The 25,354-nt window shown below is 37.2% G+C and overlaps 1 protein-coding gene across 1 annotated transcript in view; it reads left to right on the top strand.

Annotated features, from left to right (window-relative positions):
- The first annotated feature begins 1,353 nt into the window (after positions 1–1,353).
- The window catches only part of LOC131153550 (casein kinase 1-like protein 10), a 29,964-nt gene continuing 5,963 nt past the window's right edge, over positions 1,354–25,354 (top strand). Inside the window, exons 1-10 of the mRNA XM_058105929.1 lie at positions 1,354–2,130; positions 2,304–2,344; positions 6,514–6,583; positions 6,718–6,866; positions 6,980–7,075; positions 10,825–10,895; positions 17,154–17,215; positions 17,320–17,383; positions 17,518–17,602; positions 17,725–17,851. Of these exons, the coding sequence (XP_057961912.1) occupies positions 2,055–2,130; positions 2,304–2,344; positions 6,514–6,583; positions 6,718–6,866; positions 6,980–7,075; positions 10,825–10,895; positions 17,154–17,215; positions 17,320–17,383; positions 17,518–17,602; positions 17,725–17,851 (841 nt within the window). The 5' untranslated portion in view covers positions 1,354–2,054. The remainder of the gene's footprint in view (positions 2,131–2,303; positions 2,345–6,513; positions 6,584–6,717; positions 6,867–6,979; positions 7,076–10,824; positions 10,896–17,153; positions 17,216–17,319; positions 17,384–17,517; positions 17,603–17,724; positions 17,852–25,354) is intronic.

Genomic DNA, 25,354 nt, shown 5'->3' with positions numbered 1-25,354 from the left:
CTAGGCGACTGCCTGAGCACAGCCAGACGCTTGCTTGAGCACAGCCAGACACCTGGGTGGTCATGTCAGGCAACTTCCTGAGTTCTGACAGGCGACTGCTAGTGTTTTGTGTTTTAAAATTTCACTTAGAAGATATTTGGTGATCTAAAATCAGTATTGAACTTCACTCCTTTTATAATTGATTTACTTTGAAGTATTTTTGTACTGAATGTTCTACTAACTTACTCTGTTGTGAGAGTGTATCTTGTACACAAACCTTTTCTCTATCTTGGTTCTTGTTTATAGACGATTCAAGGTTGTAGAATCGTTGGACCAAACGAGAGAATATCGTTTGGAGAGGCAGACTCTAGCCTAAAGGAAGGAGTGATTGTAATTGGTATTGTTTCACCCATAAACGGAACTGAACTAGTGAATCCTTTGGTGGTTTGTCAAAGGCGAGGACGTAGGTTGGGTATAAGTCGAAGCTCGTAAAACCTTGTGTCTCTCTCTTCTTCCTTACTCTTTATTTTTCAGCGAAACTTACAACCTGTGTGTATGCTTTAAATTGTTAAATTCTGAGTGTATGATTGTTAAATAGACCGGAGGATAATTCGTTTTGATTTGATCAGCATTGATTGCGGAAATCGAAATGGACTACATTGGTTGATCATCCTAAACTTATTAATCTGAAAGTTTGTTTAAAAACTAAACACAAAGAAGAAGCGTGAGTTTGGAATAACACAATACTGACATAAATTCAACGTGCTTTACAATTTATTATAAGACTATTGATACAAAGATCAAGATTTTGATTATCTTGTTGATTGGTTGTGGTTGAATTGATTTTGAATTTACTTGTTGTGATTGTTGATATAAAACAAAGTATTAAAATTGAAATAATTTTAAATATCCAATTCACCCCCCCTCTTGAGAAGTTATCCTAATTTCAAGATTTTGTCCCACAGGATTTTCCTTAGCAAAGTTTTAATAAAACATATTCATAGTGTATAGCCATCAAATGGAAAGTGTTGTAAAACATGTATATTTATGTGGATGATTATCTAGAAAATAGGTTACAACATTTTATGTGGTTAACCTTTGGGATGCTAATGTATTTGTTTATATAAGAATATGCTTTACAACAAAATGAGATAATAAGATGATTAACAACATTTAGTTTCTGAAAAACTAAACCATTGAATTACTATAGTTTTAAATTTTTTTGTATTTCCCTTTATTTCATTTACAAAGTTGATGTTGAATGTCATTATTGAATTTCCTATTCGGATCTTCCAACGGGAAGAGAGAGACCCGACCCGCAGCCCACAGAGAGGGACCACTTACAACACCTAAGGCTGAGAATTAAGCAAACACAGAGCTCCTATTAATTAAGATTAAAAATGAAAAAGCAACAAACACAAGACTTAATTTGGGTTTTGTGGTCTCAAAAATCAAAAGATCAACATACAAAACAAATTTCTCCAACTCTTCCTCTTCTCCTTCCCCTTCCACTTCCCCCCCCGCCTGTCTCCAATTCTCCTTCTCCAGTAGCGTCGAATCGTTTGAGAAATTCTCAAAAATTATGCTCGTTTTATGTGAATTTTACGGCTTTCTTTTGCCATTTCCGCCGAATTTCATATCCGTTTGTTAAATTTCAGTGTATGGGTTTGATTACAATTTTTTTGAAATCGGTTGGTTTTTAATTTCATTTGTTGGGCAATGTGGTTTTGTGGCTGCCACAGTAAGTGTCTCAGTCAGAATCGGTAGGTAGATCCGTGAGAATTTGTTTTGAGGAGGAGGTTTTAAGGGTAATGATTCTTGTTTGAGGGGGATCTCGTGGATTTGAGCCTGGTTATTAGGTGTTTTGTTTAGTTTTCAATCCTACAGTTTATTATTCTCGGGATCTTAGTGCCCTTGGCGTATTTTAATTTGGATTAGTTCAATTGAAAATTAATGGCTTTTGATCCATTCTCATGCACGTTGATGATGGTTGAGTGAGAGGGGTCTAGATCTGATCAGGGGGAAAGACAGGATTTTTGGGTTGTTTTTACAATTGGTTTTGGTTATATTTAATCATGGATCATGTTCTCGGGGGGAAGTTCAAGCTAGGTCGGAAGATTGGAAGTGGGTCTTTTGGCGAACTTTATCTCGGTATGCAATTTCAGCAATCAACTTTTTATTTTTCATTTTTAATGGCATTATATATTCTTTAATTATTATTTTTTGACGAGCAAGGAATATTTGAATGACTGAATACGTATGGTCATTCTAATATTTTTATTATGATGGCAACTACGTTATTCTTGTGCCTTGGTATGTTGCAGGTGTTAATGTACAAAGTGGAGAGGAAGTGGCTATTAAGCTGGTACGATGTTGCTCTAGATAAGTTGCCATATTGATGTTGAATTATTGACTTCTCTGGTACCATTATCGCCAGTCAGGATCAGGCATTCATTTGCTGTTTGGTGTATTATGTTAATTTTAAGATTGATTTTCTGTGTCATTTTTTTAGGATTGATTTTATGTTCCTTCTCTTGCACCATAAGTTTTGAAAACAATGTCATAGTTTCCTACTCTAGCAAAGTAATAGCAATTAGCAAATGCACCTTTCTAGTTGAATGGGTTGCTTCGCATGCTATGAAAGCTTTGTAGTGATTATTAAACTTAAAAAAAAAAAATCATTTTCTAGGTGCAAAATGAAGATGTTTTAAGAGGGAAAGTTCCAAAGGAGTATGAGTTTTTTTTTTTTTTTATAATTATTTTTTTAATCATGTTACTAGTGCAAGCAGAAAGGGAAAATCCTGCTCCTCAGGGCTTTGAATGTCTGGAGCAGTTAGGGTTTATCTGCTCCATCTTACAACCAGAATATGAAAATTTCTTAAGAAAGATGTGAATTTTTGAATTATTAACAGAAAAGGTTTTGAAAATAACTGTGAAAAATAACTAGATTCAGCCCTTCTTGATTAGAAAGCTTATTGAAGATTTTTGGATGATAATTTTGAGTTGATTGATAACTCAACTTTGTGTCATACTACGAACGTATAGCATAGCTGAAGGACCTACAAATGTGTGAGACAAGAAGATAAGCTTTCAATGCCTGGACAAATCATTATGATTTCCCTTGAGTGGGGTGGAGGAATGTCATCATATGATGATGCTGAAAAGTTTTTTTCCCCTTCCCCTCTGCCCCCCGCCGGGGGGGGGGGGGGGGGGGGTTAGCACAATTTTGTGGAATTTTCATTATGTGAGGAACTAGGGAGATGGAGGACAGCCTTCATCATTTGGACTGCCTATTTAACATTCTTATTTTAGGTGTAGATTTAGAAAATATATGCTACTTAGATCTTTTAGTTTCTATTGCGTACTTTTCTGTTATGCTGGGTTTATTTGTTATTAATTATTTAATTAATTGTAGGGCATGAATACATTGGTAGTTGTAGCATATGAGACAGTTATCATTTGAATTTGAGATTGGTTTCCCCTTCTCTCTCGCTCTTGTGCAGCCATCTCCCTCCTCTTCTTCTTACTCTTCCTTTCATTATCTTTCTTCTTCTTTTCATTTTTTCTTGCTTTTATCTGGTTTCTGGAGTAAAGTTGAGGAACCAAACACTTTCTAAGTTCCAACCTTTAAGGATAATGGAAACTGGAATATATTTGAAATAAAACATTGATGTCCAAAGAGAGGCTGTGAGGTCAACTTTTTTCGTAGCGAGATCAGTTATTTCCATAAATGGTTGTCTGGTAGAGGGGCGGAGACAGTTATTCTTAAAGGGTGCAAACAACGTGGGAATTCAAAAGGTTCTTCTGGCTCTTTCTTCTGGCTCTCTCTCGCTAATGGACTATGCGGCTGTTCAACTCTGATTATCAGGTAGAGGGGTGGAGACAGTTATTCTTAGAGGGTGCAAACAACATGGGAATTCAGAAGGTTCGTTTGGCTGTCTCGCTAATGGGCTATGCAGCTGTTCAACACTGTCTATCCACAACCATTGTTCTACTTACTCCAGGAATCAGTGATTCAGGAGGCAGCTCTAAAACACCATCATCATGCCACAACCAGCTCATGAACTGCAGAACAACACCAGCTGCGTACACAAAACAGGGTATAACTGCTTCACATCAGCAAATCACCAAAAACACACAGCATCCTACTAAGGATGCTGCATAGCATAGCCAAACCAAGATGAAAAGTGAGTCTAAAAGACTCAAACCAACTAGAAAATCTGATTTGAGAGCTAATTAGGGGAAGATAAGGGGGAAAAAATGACTGTCTAAAAAACTGCTCAGATAAATCAGACTTGGAGGAGATTAACGCTTTAATACTATGTTGTAAAGTTAGAGATGGAGCAGAGAAGAAGAGAAGAAGAGCAAGAAAAGAAGAAGAAAGCAAGAGAAAAAAAGAGGTGGCGGTTTCCTGGAGCCTTATGCACAGCTCCATATCTTCCCTGTTATATATTAGTAAGAATAAAAATGGTTTAAGGACAAAAATACCCCCACTCACACAACCTAATTTCTAAAATAACATTTTCTTCTAACAATAAGTTTTGAGAGTATGCTTTGTTCAGAACATACTGGTCTTATCTAGGAGGGAAAGTATATTTTCGTTGTGAGGGGCTTAATTCTTTGCTGCTCCTGACAACCTCAATACCAAGGGAATAGCAATGGATGCCCAAGATTTCAAAAGCTTAAAAATTTTAAAAATTGGAAAACTTGCTGGAGTTGCAAAGCTTTAGAAGAGATGCATGTGCAAGTTGAGCATGCGACTGATCCAAATAAAACCCATGTGAGGAGAATGGAGATGCTGTGTGTGAGAAACTTAAACTACTATCTCCATTGAAGTAAATATAGGCTGCCTTGTCTAGCACTCAAATTTCTTTGCCTGAACACGCTAAGGACGAAAGGTTGCTGAACAGTTAAGATACTTTGTCAAATGGCTAAAAGATAAAAAAATAAAGGAAATTTGGCACATGCAATACAAATGAGAGAGGAATAAACAAAAAGAGGGAATATCTCAACAGCCACAAGTATGAGTAACTGAACCCATGGCAAGAGAAACTTAAGAGTATTAAGTCCTAGGCTTCAAGGACAAAAATAAATTAAGTTTAGAGAAGTTTAGTGCTTTGATACCATGTTGTGAATCTGATTGAGTAGCAGTACCAGGAAAAACAGGAGTAGCAGTAGTAGGGGAAAAAAGTCAAAGATGCGATGGAAGAGGGAGGGATAATACAGTTCCGCTTGGGGAGAAGGGGCCAGTTCAGCTGAACAAGTACAACCCTTACTAAAAACTAATGCTACTTTAACAAGGATGACACAATCCAAGGACAGCTAGTGTTTTTTTTCACATCTTGAACTCATAAAAGTTTACTGATTGAATTGGTAACTTTGACCAGGATTTGAATATGGGCATGTAATGCACTAAAGAATTCCTTTTCCTGTTATTTTGAATTGAAGTTACTTCTATGGGCATTCTTTAAGATATTTTGGATTAAGGTTACTTGGTATTAAAGAAATATAATTCCTCGCCATGTTATTAGATGTGTACTCATCTTCTTTTAAATAGATCCTCAGAGATTTAAGTTTCTTGGCCTACCTATAGAGACTGGATTAAAGTGTTGCAAGAGACAGAAAATGGCAGAGTGAGGATTGCAAATAATATATATTCTTTTTTTGGCCCTGAGGGGGGGGGGGTTCATTATGTGTTTAATAGTTTAATTTATCTACCAATTCATAATACAGGACCATGTTCTTGATGTTTTAAGATGTCCTTCTTTTCAATGCTTTGGTTATACTATTGTAGTACACATCACTAATTTTACGTCTTAGGATTTGTGGAGGTGGCTAAACTCGTTATGTTCTGTATTATGACATGCAGTGCGGCTCTTGATTAGGTTAGCTATTGAAATTGCCACCAATTTAAAATTGCAAAATCCACTTGGTATTTTCTAATTTCTCTGCATTTCTGGGGCACATTGACCTTAGAGATTGGTGCATCTAGAATTGGCCTACTGAGGACATCCGTGGCTAGAACAAACAGTGAAAAGAAAGGAAAAGGGGGAGGGGTTGGGGTGGGGGGGTTTTTCTGCTTAGCAATTCTTCTTGAAGCTATTACCATCCCTTAGCTGCACCATTTATCACATATATAACCTGTACACATCTCTCCTTTTCCTAGGAGCACACACTTGGTAAGGCTAGACCTATTGGTAAGAGTGTTACACCTAAACCTGTAGCCTGTACCTCTATCACATTTTCAAGTCACAGACACAGTCTCTCCGAATGCAGAGATAAGAAGCCCATGCCAAGTGTGGAGACTTGTGCACACTTTTCTTTGTTTAGTCAGTAACAATGGAAACAGTTTAAATTGATAGTTGGTTTTGTTATCATTTTTGTAACTTGACGCACAAGCACACACATGCATACACACACTCACATGCATATATTGGCACAGGACACGTTCTTTGTGAAAGATGTGCTCTCATGATGGCGATTTTATCCTTTTAACATATGTTTCCTGGCAACCATGTGTATCTGTAAATATAGGAATCTGCAAAGACTAAGCATCCTCAGCTACATTATGAGTCAAAACTGTATGTGCTTCTTCAGGGAGGAAGTAAGTTCTTTTGGTTATATTATTTCATTGAGAACATGTTATAATCATAGCAAAGTAAACTATGAACTAACGTTGAAAAAGATATGATTGTGTTACCATGAGTGGAAATCTGATTTTTTTCTTTTCAAATGTAGCTGGGGTTCCCCACCTTAAGTGGTTTGGAGTTGAGGGCGAGTACAATATCATGGTTATTGATCTCCTTGGACCAAGTCTTGAAGACTTGTTCAACTATTGCAATCGGAAGTTTACTCTGAAAACAGTATTAATGCTCGCAGATCAGCTGGTATTCACATAATTTACATTAGTTAAAATATTCTTTGGCTAGGCATGCCCACTTTCATTGTGATTTTTTTTTTTTTTGAAATGTGATTATTTTCCTATTTGTTATTTTTTTAGATTAATAGAGTTGAGTATATGCACTCGAGGGGTTTTCTGCACCGTGATATAAAGCCCGACAACTTCTTAATGGGCTTAGGACGGAAAGCCAATCAGGTACCTGTTTTCCTGCAGCGCTCTTGCTTAGTTGAAAACCATAGTGAATGCATTTTTAAGCATTACCTTGTGACTTGAATTGGTATAATTCTAGATGATAAATTAAGGAACAAACACATCTGTCATGAGTTAGGCATAGCATCCATTGAAGATAATATAGGGGAAAGGTTGTTAAAATATTTTGGGCACTTGGCAACGTGGGCCAAATAATGCACCAGTGAGGAGTGAGCTAGTTAGTGATAGTGGGCCTTAGTGGCCATAGGAGGGGTAGACCTAGAATAACTTGGACAGAGATAGTAAGGATTTGAAAACAGTCCAACTTACGAAGGACATTGCCCTAAAACATGCAGAATGGTGCAAGAGGTTTCTGATTTAGTGGGACTTAAGGCATGGTTGTGTTGTAGTAGTAGTATCTTATGGCTCGAATTTTTATGTATAAATTAGATTCCAAATTTTCTTAAAGGATAAAGTTTCTCAAAGGATAAAGTGCAAATAATTCTTAGTCTGGGGATCATTTTAGATTTTATATTGATATCAACTTCACTTTGAATTCTTTGAGAATGAGCTATTATTTTACAGATTTGTAGGTAAGCTGTTTTAGATTTATATTTGTGATATTGTTTTTTATCCAGGATGTAACTGCTTGTTCATTGTGCAGAACATCTCCATGCTGCATGCTGATACAATAGCATGGCCTATATTTACAGGAATCAGATTGGGATGGTACAACTTGGCTTAATATAGCCTCATTAAATTACCTGTGATCAGCTAGAAAAAGACAGAGTACACGAGTCTTTGCACATAGACAGAGTTCCCATAAAAGTGGGAAGGAAAAAAAGAAAAGAAAAATTTTATTTTATTTTAAAATTTTAGGGTATTTTTATTTGAGTAATATATTTATGATTCGAGGGATTGGTATATAGGAAAGTAGTATTTTGGTGTATTTAGGATTTTTAAATTACTTTTCTTAATTCCCTAGCTTTTTTTTTTATCAGCAAAGAAAGAATTTCATTAAACGGCATCAAGGGGATGCCGCCCACAATCAAACAAAGAAAATCATCTGCATTGCAGGTTTTCAAAAAAATCAAGAATTACCAGAGTCAACCATAAACAAATCATTTTGCAATCTGATTACAGTAGTAGTTTGTTGGTCTTTAGTAATATGCGTGGATGTGGCTGGTCCTTTAAAAGCTTTGTTGTTTCCTCCCCTCCAAACAAACCAAAGATGGCAAGGGGAATGAGAGACAAAGCTTCCTTCCTCACCTTGCTAGGATGGATACATTTCCAAGCCCACAGCTCTTCTTTCACTGTTCTGGCAGTAACCCGCTGCAGTCTGATTAGAGAAGCAGTCAAGTCCCAAAGGGTTCGGGTCCAAGAGCAGTGTATAAGAGGATGTGATCAATATAATCAGCGCTTTCCAAATACAAAATACACATGTTAACAAGAGGCAGTCCTCTTTTCTGCAGGTAATCCAAAATGACAATTTTCCCAAGAGTTGCCTTCCATGCAAATGCGGCTTTTCAAAATGGGCTTCCAGGGAAGTTGCTGCAGGTTTCTGCCTGTGGGATGAGCTTTCTATGATAAGATCTAACCGTAAATATTACATTCTTGTCCAATATCCATGTGCGATCGATAGTAGGGTTCTGCGCTTGGATTTTGTATTAATTGCCATAAAAAATCTGTATGATGGTCAGTTTCCCAATTGAAAGCATTTCTTATCCGGGGACATTCCAGAGAATCCCTTGGTCAAAAATTTGAGGATGATTACTGATAAGGACATCTTTGTTAGAACGTACAAGCAAAGCTGAAAATGGATGAGAGTTCAATGCAAAGGGGAGAGTGCACCTGATGTCAAGCCAAAATGTTGTACCCATTCTCCACTTGGAAGAAGATGAGGGAGAAAAAAAAATCTTCCCACCCTTCAAACCCTAACCCCATGTGCTCCTCTCCCAGCTATAGTGATCCAGCCATTGTAAGAGAGTTCAATGCGAAGGGGAGAGCGACTGCACCAGATGTCATGCCAAAATGTTGCACCCATTCCCCACTTGGAAGAATATGAGGGAGAAAAAAAATCATCCCATCCTTTCTTGATGTATTTCCAAATCCCACACCATGTGCTCCTCTCCCAGCTGTCGTGATCCAGCCATTGTGCTGACAAACTATATTCTGAAATGATGATTACCGTCCAGTGTTGATCCTTCTCTTTCATGAATCTCCAAAGCCATTTCCCGAGAAGGGCTTTGTTGAAAGTAGATAGAGATTTGATACCTAAGCTTCCATATCTGATAGGAAGATGATAAATTTAAAGTTGTGTGGATGTCTATCCTGCACCAGGAGGGCTGTACAAGGATTTTAGCTGTGTATGATGTGTAATTCTTCACACAAAAATAATGCCTTCTATTCCTTCATTATCTGGTTGTTAAGCTACTGTGGGGTAACTTGCTTGGTGCTTTTGTTGAGGTGTGGAAGTATGATTATTGTGTAAGGGATTTTATATATTTTTGTGGGTTTGGGAGAAGAAAAGGATTTTGCTGAGATGTGCCTGGGTGTTTAGACTGGAATGAGAGAATTTTCTGTGTGAAGTTACTCCTCTTTTGCTTTGGGATAGACTTGTGTCCCAGCTTTTTATTTTGGTATTTTTGGGGTATTTCTTTGGATGACCTGCAACATTTGGAGGGCTGTTTTCATGTAATTTTTATTTTGTTTCTTTGTTCTTGGAGCTTGTTTTGTTCTCCTCGCTTAGGAAGTTGTCTTGTTCCTCTTTTTGTATTTTTTTGACTCTCTTAGGAAGTTACTTTTGTATAAAATGAAAAATTGAAAGACATTTTTTCTTGACATTTTAGGATCATCTTAATGAAAATCCCTGGTTATATTTAAAACAACAACAAACCAACCATTAAGCCCCACTAGGCGGGGTTGGCTACATGAATCTTGTTCCACCAATTCTACACTGTCTTGGACAATTTCTTGACAAATTGAAGGCGGTTAAATTCTTACTCACTAGCTCATTCCAAGTTATTTTAGGTCTACCTCTGCCCTTCCTAATGCCTAGCTCACTCTTCTTCATTGGTGCATACTGCGCATTATTTGGCCTACGTTGCAGGTGCCATTCCCCTCCGCCCCCTCCCCAAAAAAATATTATGTTTGTTGAGCTTAAATCATGTGTGCATGTATGTTTCTAAAGAATTCATATAGTGATGCAAACAGACAGAATATGGTAATTAGTGAATTATTCAATAAAAAATGTGTAATCAAAATTTAAAGAATTAATAGATATGTTCATATGGTGAAAGAGAGATATGATTAGTTACGAGAAGAAAAAAGCAACACAATAACAAAATGACTGTACAAAGTGCATGCTTGATGACCAAGGAGCAAAAGGTATGGATTCTTGTGGTTTGTGAGGATTATTGATAGGAGTGTTTTTCTAATTTGAAGTCCAACTACATATTATGCCTGCCTTTTCCACCTGGCAAGCCTTTGAAGAAACTTCATAACCTTGATACAAACTTATTAATACCTTATGCAACAGTTGACAAGGCTCTTGTTGCATTTTTTTGTGCAATGGACTGTCAAGATTTCATCTCCCATGTATTTGCATTCGATAATTCCAAACAATTCAAGTTCTCATATTTTGTGCTTGCGAAAGTTTTTAAAAGTGCCTGTGTTAATGAAACATCCAATTTTGTTGAAGCAAGGATTTTCACCATGTGTGCTGTTAAAGTTGCTCCTCTTTTCCTGATCTACAGGTTTACATCATTGACTATGGCCTTGCAAAAAAGTATAGGGATCTTCAAACTCATAAGCACATACCATACAGGTATTATCTGTATCTGTGTTTAATTATTTGTATTATATCTTTTCTTCTCATTTCATTTGTGGAAATGGCCTCTCCACACTTGGGGGTGTTAAGTTGCACACATCTGATCTTCCCGACTCTGATTTGGCGGGAGCCACAAGCACTGGGCTGCCCTTTTATTATTTTCTCAAATCACTGTGAGATTTTTAAATTGCGATTTTTTCAACATTCCTGCTGCTTAGTCTGCAACCCTTTTCCCAGAAGATTTAAATAAAACGCTGGTTAAAAGTACTCTTAAAGGGAAGATAACATTTGCTTGTTATCTCCACTCACTGGGGGAGTTAATAGGTGGTGGAAAATTAATTTTATTATAAGAAAATGAATTTTTATTAAAGAATGAAGAATATACAAAGAAAGCAGAGGATCAGAAATTTGCACATAGAAGAAAAAACAATAATACAAAAGGACGTAGCAATTGTCATAAAAAAATTAATATAACAAAGATAACCAGTCAGTCTGAATATGAGACAATGGAATTCTTGGGAAAAGCACCCGCCACTGATGCCCAAAGAAGCATAAAAAATCTGCCTCTTCCCAATGCAAACACCTCGGTAGGGTTTTACCCTGAAAAACTTTTGAATTCCTCTCTAACAAATGCACTGCACCAGGCCATTAATGTGAAATCCTAAAATGGTACCACCTTTACTTGTTCCCAAACCTTGAAATCTAATAAAAACAGCTCTTCCATGATGCTGGGAGGAGCACAACATTCTTCCTTAGCAATGTTGAAAAGGAAATTCCATAATCTCCTAGTAAAAGAACAATGCATAAGAAGATGGACTACAGTTTGACGACTCTAGTACTCTGCCTGCACAACACACAAAGATCGGGTGATAAAGTCTTATTAGGCCACCGCCTGTGCAAACACTCATTTTTATTGACCTTAGATTTGACTGGAAGAGATATACTTGTTACTTCTACTGTGATAGTGCATGTGTTTTTATCTCCTGTTCTCTGACATTAATACTGCCTGTGTTTCATTATATGTTTCATTTAAGATTCATGTAGTGTGCATGTAGCTGCACACAGCATACTTTTAAAAAAAAAAAACATGTATTGTCATCGTCATTATTATAATCACTGAAGGTGATAAGTGAGATGTTTGCCATCACTTTTATCGAGACACCTTCTTTGTTTAAAGACACTAAATTATCTTGTCATGCATTTCCTTAAGGACTTCAGAGAATTGCTTTGTTCAAGTTCTTGAATGATTGACCGGAGCACTTGCTTGGTAGCAATATTTGTGTAATTTTCCCAGTGAAGAGTTTCCTTAAGTTTTGTGAACTGGAATTTTTATCATGTTTTCTTTCAACTATTTAAAGTGGAGCCTAGGCACAATGGTAAAGTTGTTTCTGTGTGACTTGGAGGTACGGGTTCAGGCGTGGGAACCGCCTCTTGCAAAAAATGCAAGTTAAGGCTGGGTACTATAGACTTATCATGGTCCGCTCTCTTCCTTGGACACCCATATGCCGGAACTTTATTGCACGAGGCTGCCCTTTTTTGCTTTCAACAATTTCTTACTCTATTTTTTTTCTCATGGAAGAAGAAAATGTATTGGGAGAAGAAAGAGGTATAAAGAGGAGGATAAGGTATCCTCCTAGGGAAAACAGTAAAAAAAGGAAGGGAAACAACATAGAAAGAAAAGAAACACAACTCATACATCAATAAGATGAAGCTAATAAATCCAACCAATCGTGTTGATCTCTTAAAACAGGCAGCTGAAAAGGTCTACAGAGGAGCAGGAAAAAGAATTCTATCCCAAAGCAACTGTAAAGGCAGAGATTGACTGTAAATACATGCAGTTGTGTCTAACCAAAATCAAATGCTCAAAGCACAGCAGAGACAATTTTTACTCTATTTTCCTCAACTAATGACATGTAGTGATGTAGATGAATAAAATCTAGTATCTTTTATTGGAAGGAAAATGAACAATAATTCTCAGTAAGTTGTCAAATGGTTGATGCTTGCTGTTATGAATAAGCTGTAAGTGTGTAAGGTAATAGCGTCACCTCATGCATATTTTAATATAAATATGTCTGAAATGAGAGACCATTAGTCTCTCTCTCTCTCTCCCCATGGTTATTTGTTTCTACTTTTGTCCTATGCTTCAGGTATTCTTGACATAGTATCATAGATTTAAAGCATTAAATTTAATTAGGTTTGACATAAATTAAGTGGTAGGGTTATCACAATAATTTTCCTAGAACGGCTGAGCATATATTGTATCGGGGAAGCTCATTATTGTTTAAGCAATTTTTTGTTGTTGTTGTATATTTTTTGCGGATTGAAAATTTTAAGTGCTCCAAGTGTGCAGTTGTGTTTACTTGGATTCATCTTAAGCTGTTCCGGTTGGTGTAACGTCTAGTCTTAGATCCTAGGGAAAATGTGGCGGCATGATTTCTGTATTTGGTTGGACATCAGTAAAGCAAACAAGCTGTCCTTTTAAGACTGGATGGAGTATATTTCATGAATGGCATGTTTCTATGGATAGAGAGAAGGCCCCTGGGCTGGATGGTTTTACTATGGCTTTCTTTCAGGATTGTTAGGATGTTTTGAAGGGAGGCCTTCTCAAAGTTTTTGTGAATTTTTTGATATTGGAGTAGTAGGAAGGAGCATAAATTATATTGGTATTACCTTTGTGCCTAAAAAGGATTGTGCAGTTAGACTGTTACAGTCAAAGATTTTAGACCAATTAGCTTAGTCACAGGTGTGTATAAGATTTTGACTAAGGTGTTACCTAAGATATTGACTACCGTTCTGGAGGATACTATCTCTCTTAGCCAGAGCACTTTATAGGTGATAGACGAATATTTGATGCTGCTTCGATAGCTAATGAGATGGTTGAAGGTGCTGTCTGTAGGAAAAAGAGGGGTCTAGTGTTGAAACTAGATTTTGAAAAAGCCTATGATAGGGTGAACTGGAGTTTCATGGACAAGGTTATGGATAGAAAAGGTTTTGGTTTGAGGTGGAGGAAATGGATTAGAGGGTGATTATCTTCTGTAGTCTTCTCTGTTTTAGTTTATGGTGAGGCTAGGTCATGGATTCATGCATCCAGGGGACTTAGGCATTGGGATCCCCTCTCCCCTCTTCTCTTTACCAATGTAGTTGATAGTTTGAGCCTGATGATTAAGAGAGGAGTTGGTAGAGGGCTGGTGGAAGGGATTAAGCCATAAGGTAGGAAATGAGGAGTGTGTCATTTTGCATTTCCAATTCGCAGATGATACTATTCCCTTCCTCACAGACAACATGATTTGCTTTTCTAATTTGCTAACTATCCTTCAGGTTTTTAGGAAATCTTCTGGTTTGAAGTTTAACTTTTCCAAGAGTGGTTTGGTGGGTCTTGGCATTAATATTGACCCTTTTGTTAGGCTTGTGGGTTGTGCGGTTTTGAATTGGCCAATTATACATTTAGGTGTTCCCTTAGGTGGTAATCCTAATGCTGATTATTTCTGGGATCTTGTTTTTTGAGAGAGTGTCTAGGAGATTGGATGGGTGGAAAGGAGCGTTTTTCACCTTAGGGGATCAGATTACTCTTTTCCATGCATGTCTATCTTCCATTCCGTTGTATTATCTCTCTTTTTAGAATTCCTGTGAGAGCAGTGCGTAGGCTTGAGAAATTAATTAGGGACTTCTTGTAGTCAAGTGGGGGAGAGAGTCAAAGAGACCACCTTGTAGGTTGGGAGACTGTGCAGGTCTAAAAGGGAGGGAGGTCTGGGCCTTGGTAATTTGGTGTCCAAAAACATTTCTTTGGTGGGGAAATGGTTATAGTGCTTTCCTCTAGAATTCTAATTCTCTTTGCTATAAGGTCATTTGTAGTAAATTTGGTCTATCATAGAATGAGTAGGATGCTAAAGTTGGGGTTAATATTATTCATGCGAGTTCTTGGAAGTTTATGTTTCAGATTTATGATTATTTCTTTGCTAAAATCCAATACGTGTTGGGTAACAGGGAGCGAATTCGTTTCTAGGAGGACCTCTGGATTGAGGAGATGACATTGGCTATTGCTTTTCTCTGTCTTTATCGAGTCTCTATTCTTCATGATACCCCTCCTTCTCATTTGTTTTCTTTTGCAAGGGGATTGTCTCTCTTGGAATTTCCATTTCGGGAGAAATCTCAACATTAGAGAGATTAATGAGTTGGCTCTTTTAACCAGTTCGCTTGATTTTTTCACGTTCATTTGGGGAATGATAAGATGGGTTGGAGTTTATATCCTTTTAGGGATTTCTCTTGTAAATATATATATTTTTTCTAATTTGACTGATTGACTCACAACCCAACTGAGGATCCTTTTGGTTTGTGCTCTTTTATTTGAAAAGCTAAAGCTCCATCAAAAATAAAAGCTTTTATTTGGACTGTGGTACTTGATAGAACTAATACTAATGATGTGCTTCAGAAGAGAAGGCCTAATAGGCCCCATCACCGGATGTTTGTGTCCTTCGTCTGAGTAGTGGGGAGACTTGCTCACACTTGTTTCTTCATTGCCCCTTCACTTGTGTTGTTTGGAACATAGTTTTAAAACCCAGACCCGTGACCGACCCAGTGAAGCCACTGGGTCAGTCAAACCGGTGATTGATCCGATAATGTCAATATATGTAATACATGCTGCAGCTAATCTGGGATTGAGACATATTATCTTCTTTGGCAATAACTTGTTCTCTCTTCCTTCGTTATTTTCTTCTCTTTTATTCTCTATTTAAAACCTTTTTTTTTTCTTAACTTCCTTTCCTATAAAAAAAAGGTTTCTATAAACTAAATATGAATCCCCATCCATTAATTGAAATACCCCTCTCGGACTCTTTGAAAACCCTTGCACAACCTACCTTTGGGAGACAGGAATCCTTGAGAAAACCAAGAAGCCACAACTGAAGAGAAAAGTACCCGCTGATTGCACTTATGGTTCTTCTCATGGACAAACAGAGCTCTAACATTCCCTATCATATCCAACTATTGAATAAACCCCACCATCAGTTTGTACTGTCACCATGATTTCGAGCACCAGTGAGCTGTGCGAAGATAGGGTTACTCACGAGAGAGCAGCACCATTGCAAGCGTAAGGTATGAGAGCCCCCACTCCCTTATATTCTACGTATGAATTAGCTTATTTGTTTATCAAGTCTGTGGGAGCGCGTCAAGGTTAAATTTATCTATAACAAGCTAGGAGCATATAAATTATGATATTTCCTCCTTATAAAATTTCTATTGCTATTTCCAATAATCATCTAAACTTTATTGAAATCTAAAATTTTCAACAAAATTTATTGAAATCTAAAATTTTCAACAAAATTTATTGAAATTTGACATTTAATACCCCCCCCCCCCCCAAACAAAAAAAAGCCTGCCAAAAAAAGTTCGATTTTTCTATCCAGCAATTTCCAAAAAATCATCTACACTATTGAAATCTCAAGATTTCAACAAAACTAGTTCAAATTTGACATTTAATACCACCCCCTCCCCCCAGCCCAAAAAAAAAATCCCAAAAAAAAAAAAAAAAAAATTCAAAATTTTTGTCAAGATATATATATTTTAAAATTTAAAATAGCTATTATTAGAAGAAAGGATAGGAATTATGGCTTAAGACTTTTAAAATTGATGTAAAAGAATTGACTTTTAAAATTGATGTAAAAAAATTGAACTTAAGAATTAACTACAACATTTTATTCAACTTTTAATGTCTAAATTAGTTATTGCTGAATAAGTTCTAAAATCTATCTGATTCTGCATTTCATTTATATTAACTGAAGATGGTTAATATCAGTGTGGTTTTATAGTTATTGCATGTATGGTACATATTTGTCATTTGGTTTTCATGAAATCCCTCTTTTGCACTCAGACAGTCATGTCTCCAGTTTCTGACACATAGGCTGCTGTTTCCTACTTATTTGAAATTACCTTTCTACCCTGTTTCAATAAGGGAATTGTTTATCCCTGATTGAAAATTTTTCCGGAGGGGTAGAAACAGTTGTCCTTTTGTTGAACATTTGATAGGGTATTTGGTATGATATCTAATATTGAGCATAAGCTCGATAGTCGTCAGTTGCCATGATTCTGTAAGTGCATTAAGTGGCAGAATGTTTGAGTGATGAAAAATGTTTTTTGAGTATGAATTTCTTTATATTGTTCAACTGAATGTCTTTGTGTGCATTCTTAATCATTTTTAAAATTTTCTTTGCATATATACAGGTCTAATTATATAGTTTATAATTTGGTTTTTTGTCTCAGGGAGAACAAGAATCTCACAGGAACAGCTCGATATGCCAGTGTTAATACTCACCTTGGAGTTGGTGAGTCAGTCCTATGTTGTTTTTTAGTTGCTAATAAATTAATTGCAGTGTTATATATTTTTACACCTTATGTTTAATGTCATTGTTATTTTATTTATGCACAGAACAAAGTAGAAGAGATGATCTGGAGTCTCTCGGTTATGTTCTTATGTATTTTCTAAGGGGAAGGTAGAAAACATAATAGTGCTGTTCCACCCTTATTTTCTCAATTTTTGTTTTGATCTTCTGTACTCTACTGTGTAGGATTATTCTTTTTTTCCCCCCTCTTCATGTTTTCTTAATTTGTGTGTTGCTGGCTTTAGTCTTCCCTGGCAGGGGTTAAAAGCAGGGACAAAAAAACAGAAATATGATAAGATTAGTGAAAAGAAGATGTTAACTCCTATAGAGGTATCATTACAGACAACCTGATCATTATCTGTATTTTTTGTTCTAAAGATGCATGGATGTTTCTATCAAAAGAAAAGATGCATGGATGTTGAATTTACATTTTGTGCCAAAACCATTTACAGGTGTTGTGCAAGTCTTATCCATCAGAATTCATATCGTATTTCCATTATTGCCGTTCATTGAGGTTTGAGGACAAACCAGATTATTCATATTTGAAGAGGCTTTTTCGTGATTTGTTTATTCGAGAAGGTACTCATAAGATTTACGTTGAAATTTTGTGTTATTCTAATTTTGTGCTGACAATTATTTGATGGTAAATTCACTTCATTTTTTTTTTTTTTTCAAAATATTGTGCCTGTTCTTTTGTGTTTACTGCTTAGTGTAGACACCCCAATTTTAACCAGGCCACTACCTAAGGAGACCAGGCATAATAGAACTGACTTTAAAGTCCAAGCACTAGTCATTGGAAGCCCCGGTCGTGTTCCATTGGGTCCTTTTCAAAGATTGAGTCTCGCTTAGAGTCCTAGTTTTTTCAAAATAGTTCTCGGAGTCCCGGTGTTCTAAGAAAAGTGTTGAGTCCTTTTCACTGTAGTTCTAAGCTAAGTTTTTATAAAGGTTTCTTTAGTTGCAAAATTAAACTCCTTATAAAGGGTTGAAATAGGCCGCATATTTTTAAAAGTCAAGTCCAAGTGTCGGTCATTTTTAATTAAGCCCTTCTAATTCCAAAATCATAATAAATCCTGACAACCCTGATGGAATTTAATTTCAATTTTCAGTTAAATTCATTTCAAAAATCTCGAGTCCATTTGATTTCTATTTTGAACTAAGTTCTTTTAACCTTTTTCATTATGCTCGGTTCGGTGAAATAAGTTTTTTAGTTGAATTCCTTGAAACTTCAAAATCCTTTTTATTGAGTCCCAGAAATTCTTAAAATTGAGTTTTTGTAATTTTTGGGATTAAATCTTTCAATTGGGTCTGTTAATTTTGAAACTGGGTATTTGTTTGGGTTTTAAGGTCCTGTTTTATTACCAGTGGGTTTCCTAGGTCAAAAGTTGGTCAACTCTAAAGTTATTTTGGGACAAAATTGAAAAGCACATACATGGTGTCACATTTTATTGAAGAGGGGAAGGGGCACGTGCCCACTGGGTACACACATGTAGCCAGAAAACAAAAAGAAAATACGAAAAATGAAATACATACTGGAAATAAACTTGTTACAGGTTACAAATAGTTGTTGCAGGGGAATGAGCATGGGGGTACATACCTACAAAGAAAATATTACAAAAAAATTATAAAGAATAAAAACAGGGAAAATGACAGCCCTCCACTCCTGGGTTGCTAGCTGGCATAGCTGGAGTTTCCTCGCCCAAGCCACCTGCGCACAAAAGAAACAACAGAGAGGGGTTAGTTAAAATTCAAAAAAAGAAAAAAAAAAAATAAAATAGAATGCAAAATCACATGTGCGCAGGTCCCCCACTACCTGAGCTAAGGGGTACGTCCCCACTACCTGAATCACAGGAATAAAAGGACAGGTAGTGGAAGCGGATTTGGGTTGCAAAGAAAAGGCATTTTGGCGCCAGCCGGGCTGCCCAGACTCCTTATAAAGAGGGAGGTCTCGCACTGTAGCTGGAGACCCTCGGAGAGCATAAGAAAACTCTGCAGAAAAGAAGGAAGACAACGAGAGCCTTAGAGAAATTCTGTAGAATTACTGAGAGGGTTACAGAAGTGAAATTCTGCAGAAATTAAGAGAGAGTTAAAGAAAAAGGGAGAAAGCAAAAATCGAGAGGGGGTCAGGTAAATGCAGAATCACTCTGCAGAAGTTGAAAGAGCAGAGAGGAGCTCTGCACTACACAGTGCAGAGAACAGAGAGAAGCTCTGCATTACAGAAGCAGAGCAGTGATTCACACTCAAGCATAGAAGCTGAGTGGATTACAGAAAGCTCACCACAACAGAACAAGCATTCAGACACGCACAAAGACCGGAGAAGAAGGCCGGAGGAGGGAAAGAGAAGGGTAACCCTTAAAACTCTACTTCCCTTAGAATTGTTCAATTCATATGATTGTTGTGAATATGTGAGTGAATGCGGGTTTTCCCCTTCCCAAGTCTCAGGTTCGAGCTTAAACCTGAGCTTGAACCTGAGAGGACTCTGGACTAAATCATCCCCAGTTTCCCAAATCCAAACCCGAATTCGGGTCTGAGTCCATTCTGAAAATCACCCGAACCCGAACTGCAAACCTGACCCATTTGAATCCAAAATCGGACCAAGACCCGAACCAAATCCCTTAAAACCAAACCTGAGCTTAAACCCATTTGTTTTAAACCGGCCCTTTTGTTTTTCAAAATGCCCCAGGCCCATTTTATTTTCAAAATCCACTTGGGCCTTGCTTTCGAAATCAAAAGCCCAACTCAAAAAGTTGACCTGGGCCTGTACCTATTTTCAAAACTTAGCCCAGCCTCCTGTTTTTAAAAGCTGGCCCATAACCAGTTTCCGAAATAACCGGGCCTCACCTTCATTTCAAAATACCCAAGCCCAATAACCAGTTTCTAAAATAATCCAGCCCATAGCCCGTTTTGGAAAAATCAACCCCAAGCCCTTTTGAAAACTAACCAAGCCCATTTTAATTTTTACCCCAAGCCCATTTAACCCTAAAGCCAAAAGGCCAAACTGCCCACGTGTCTCAGCCCCACTCGGGTTTACCCGAGTCCCCCACTCACCATGTTGACTCATGTGAGTCGACCCAACATTACTCGCTGGGTTGAGACGAGGTGATTCGTCTTCAACCCTGTCCCTGCAACAAAACCCTAATCCAACCGATCTTTGACCTAGGACCCCCAAGATAGTAGAACAACCTCACACATAGAGCACACACGGGCAACCATGAAAAATTCCAAAAAAAGGGGGGGGGGGGGGGAGGGAATCAAACAAAAAGAAATCAAAGCAAATAGACTTATTTTTGTGGGAAATATATTCGGAATATGAAGAGGCCTTCCCCGAAGTTCGTATCGACCTACTCCCTCGAAACAACCCCCCTGGGGTGTTCACCGCTCATCATAAGTTTCACCAAAAGACTTTGAGATGGTTCAGACCAGACCACGAAGGCTCGAGAAGGAAGTTGTGCGAAGCTAGGTTTTCAGATTCGGGAAAGGAGAGAGGGGTTTTGAAGAATAACAGGGAACCGAGACGGAAAGAACTTGAAAGGACAAAAGAAGAGAGAAGAGATTGGTGAGTAAGAATGAGAGGCAATTGCAGAGAAGGCTAGGGGTTCGGGATCTGATCGCAGGCTTGCAAAAGAAGAGAGGCGAAAGAAAAGAGATAGAGACAGAGACTTAGAGAGAGAGAGAGAGGAGATTTTCGTTAGTGAGTGTCGAGTTTTGATCAATAATGGCGGCCGGTAGGAGTTACTTAGGTAGAGGGAGTTACAGGTTTCTTCCTGGTGGCTGGGACTGTCCGACGATCGTTTCTGACCAGTTGTTCGAGCTCGATGAATCAGAGATCTGGAACGCGATGCATTCGTCATCACCGGAGTTGCGGAGGCCGGTTCTGAGTGTCCGGCTGGCGAAGAGGCCGTTGTCAGAGAGAGGCGATTCAGGTGCCGGCGTGGTTTTGGCGGTAGCATCCTTGTTTCTGCCGAGCATACCAGACTGGTCGAAGATCTTGAAGGAGGATTGGAAGAGAAGAGAGGGAGAGGAAGGAGAGAAAGGGGAGAAAGAGAGCGTGTGAGAGAAGAGTGAAAAATGAGCCGGAGCAAAAATGGGGGGTTTAAATATTTTGGGCTTCGAGACCACCGTTTTGTGACACGTGGTGTCACCTCTTCCATGCATCTACGGAACTACGCAGCAAGATCATGGCTGTCCGAATTTGTGCTTCTTTATACGGACGTGATTGTGCCGTGTCATCAATCCGCACACACCCTATCCGCCTCCGTTCAATTGAAACCTCTTCGCACAGCCAGTATTGAGCCACGTGTTTGGTCCAAGCCACATGCTCCCATCCACTTTGCCGCTGACATATGGTCTTGACTAGGCCTTAAACGTGTTGACCACTTTTGAACTGGTTCTTCACCAAACTGGTTTGGGTCCTTTGAACCGGTATGGAGCCGGTTTAATCTTTTCTTATTTTATTTTATTAGTTAGACTTTCAATAATCCACAATAAATTTGGAAAAGGATCATAAAAGTCCGAAAAAATTACAAAAAATTTAGAAAAATCATCAGAAAAATAAAAGATATTTTTGACTTGTTTGTGTGCTTATTTTGTACTTGATTTTAATTCAGGGAAATCATGAAAATCAAGAAAAGGTCCGAAAATTTCAAAAAAAAAAAAAAAAAAAAAACTTTTGCAAACCAAAAATTGTTCTTACACTTGGAAAAATCATAAAATTAGGAAAAAGTTTTCAAGTTCACTTTTCATCGTTTTTGCCTTAATTCTCTTTTTGATATTTAAATTGCTCAAAATTTGAGAAAAATAATGGAAAAATTACAAAAAAATTCAGAAAAATTAGAGAAAAATCCAAAAAATATTTTTGAGGCTGAAAAACACTTTTGACACTCTTTTCACCCCAAATGAAGTCCCAAACCTCTCAAAATATTATTTTTCATACTTAGAAGATTCTATAAAAATTTCAAAAATCCCGGGAGTTTATTTTGTACTCTATTTTCCCGTTTTTTCCATCCCGATGATTGCAAAAGGGAGGTATGAGCTCTTGGGAGTATGGTATGCTCTGGTTCTGAGGGAATCCTTATATTGTATTTTTAGTAGGCATTTCTTTACAATTTTTAAAAAGGAGTAATTTTAAAGGCTTATTAAATTTAATTGGTGGGATAATTTTCAATTAATTAGGCACTGTTTGTAAGAGCGGCTGTGTAGGGGGTGCTCATACCTTCCCCTCGCATAACCGAACTCCCGATCTTGGCACTGGTAATGTAGAGCAATTCTATCCTTAATGGGGTAGCAATCAATTGTTTTAACCACACTAAAAGGTTTGTGGCAACTCCATCACACCATGTTTTTCAAGAAAATATCATTTTAAAATCCACCTTTATCACCTCATCCAGTTCGCGTCCGTGAACGTCGCGACACTAAGCAATTACTTTGGCTCTTATTTTGGACTGTTGTCATTCTCTTCATATGCCTTGATGTAATGCAAGTGTGTGACATGACATAAAATGCCCCGACCTTAGAAGCTTAGATTAGTATGTGCTTGCTGCAATACACTCCATTCATAAAGTACAATTGGAGCAACACACACACACACACACATTACACATGTGGATGTGTGTGTGTGTGCGTGCTCTTTTGTGTATGTGCTCACACTCATATGTATGTGTGTGTTTATGTGTGATTATGCGGTATGCGTGTCAATATGATTGCTTATTTTTAAAACGAATGTTTAAAAAAAATGTATTTTTGGTTTGCTTAGATCCAGCTTTCATTGAAATGGATTCTGTGAAGGGTCCTTGCTTTGTTAAGACAACAGTACAAATAGTCTCCCCATTGGAAAACGTGTTTCCAATTTTGTGAACATTAATTTCAATTATGTGAGACACATCCACTAACTATACTCTCTGATACAGAAAGGGAAAGAGAAAAATCGCTTGCCAAAAGACATTTTTTTGGATATCCAATTTTCAAGCCAAATACTTGACACATTTTCTCCTGTCCTTCTACATTGCTTCTTTATAAATATACGCAACGGTTAAGAAATATATCCCGGGATTCAAGGTATATGTGAAAAAGAGCTCATCAAGTGATCCTGAACACTTGGTGGGGCAGCCATGCAGGGTCCATTTACACCAGCTGTAAAACCTGTTAAAATTACACCTTAATATTTTTCTATGTTCACATTTGGACAGTCCTGCTGTATCAGTAGATACACTATTCGTGCTCGTAATGCCTGCAAAAAATGATGTCGATAAGATTGTGTTAGTGATGCTGTCACTGAACAGAATAAAAGAAAGGCGACTTGATCAATAACAAACATTGATTTAGTGGGATGATTGTGGAGGAGGATTGACTTGGGAGTTCAATTGAATCTTGGGTACCATTGGTAGAACCATAGAGTGAGTACAGTTTGCAGCACTGTAGTGGTACTGTTGTTTGCGGGGATAGTTTTGGTTTTCTATTTTCAAAGAGTCCTATTTAAGGATTATTTTGTTCTTTGAGTTATTTTTGGATTTTTTCTTCTATTTTATATTGTTACTTATGTATAGTGAAGATTAATTTATTTTAACAATTGAATTTAACCGTTACGAACTTATGATGAAGCTAGTAAGATCCTATGTAAGCTTTTTATTGGCTTTCTACAACCAAAAGCAAATAATAATGTGAAACATTTTATGGGTCCATAATAAGGAATAGACAAGGAAAAACTATTCCCAAATTTCATCATGGGGATGTCTACTCCTTTCTTATTATATGTTGAATGAAATAATTACGAATATATAAGGAATAACTTTTCCCTTGATTCCTAAAAGTCAATTTATATTTCATCTTATTCCAATGAATGGTTATTCTGCTGAACCAAACGAGCTGAAGTTGTGAGGTTTACTTCTCCCTAGGGGTCATTCCTGAACCTCTTTTGTATCCCTAAGATAAATTATTCCCAGTTTCCCTGGCAAACCTAACCCTAAATTGATTTCCCTAATTTTCCCTTTTGATCCTACATAGATCTAACTGCCATTCTACCGTCAATAAAACATAATTAAAACATTAATTTGGAGCAGTGTTTGAATTTAGTTTGTTGTCTTCTCTTATCTTGATATTTGACTTGCATGACAGGAATAAGATGACAACATGAGCCAACAATTGGATTATCAAAATGTGGGTCCCTCCACCAAAAATACTAAGAAGTGTAACAGTAACTGGTTTTACACCACACATGAGCGAACTGAGCTTCATATGTGAATGTGATTTTCCATGTATCACTGTGGCATGGATAATCATCCCATTTTTCTAAGACTTTTACACTTTTTTTCTTAGACTACTACTCATCTGAGGAAACAAATTTTTAAAAAATGGAGTATAGTTTTGGTTTGTGGAGGTTTATCAAACATGGATCTAAAATGTTACTTATTTTGGTTTGTGCTTCCTAGTTTGATCTATTTTAATCCAATACATTTATTATGAATTTATTATTTTATTTTATTTATTTTTTAATGTTGAACTGAATGGGATATGCATGTTGGATTAGTGTGACCTTGTAAATTTTGGTTGGATTGGTTTGTTCTCGATCCAGGCAATTGATTCTTGTAGATGCACAAGAAAGTCATTGTGTTGTCAAGTTTTAATCTGTATTTGGAAACTCTTAGAATTAGGAAAGAATTTATTTCAAATAATACTTACTTAATTTGGTGTTTGGAGCTGGAAAAAAAAGGAATTGAATTGATTGGTCGAGAGAATTAAAAAAGAAAGAGAAAAGCCTAAAAGACATCTAGGTCTGATTGGGTGAAAATTGAATTCATTTGGCCTCAGCCTTTTCTATTTTTACCCTTTCCCGTGAATGACTTCCAGTGCTCTCTCTCTCTCACTGCCCAACCCTGCACACATACCCACCACATTGCAGATTATACTTTTTGAAACTATCATGTCTCGCCACAAAATCTCTTCCCCTTCCTCCCACCTATCCCTATTATTTGTCACTGTTATCAACTAAAGTACTTTATATTCTTTGTTGAAATCTTCGCCGTGGACCAACACACACACACATGCACGTAGTGTCTTCTCACTATTAATCCTTATAACCACAAGGCTTAT

This window comes from Malania oleifera, chromosome 4 (assembly GCF_029873635.1).
Source record: "Malania oleifera isolate guangnan ecotype guangnan chromosome 4, ASM2987363v1, whole genome shotgun sequence".
NCBI classification, from domain to species: Eukaryota; Viridiplantae; Streptophyta; class Magnoliopsida; order Santalales; family Ximeniaceae; genus Malania; species Malania oleifera.
Note: the sequence above shows the minus strand (reverse complement) of the source record. Positions and strands in the feature narration are given on the sequence as shown.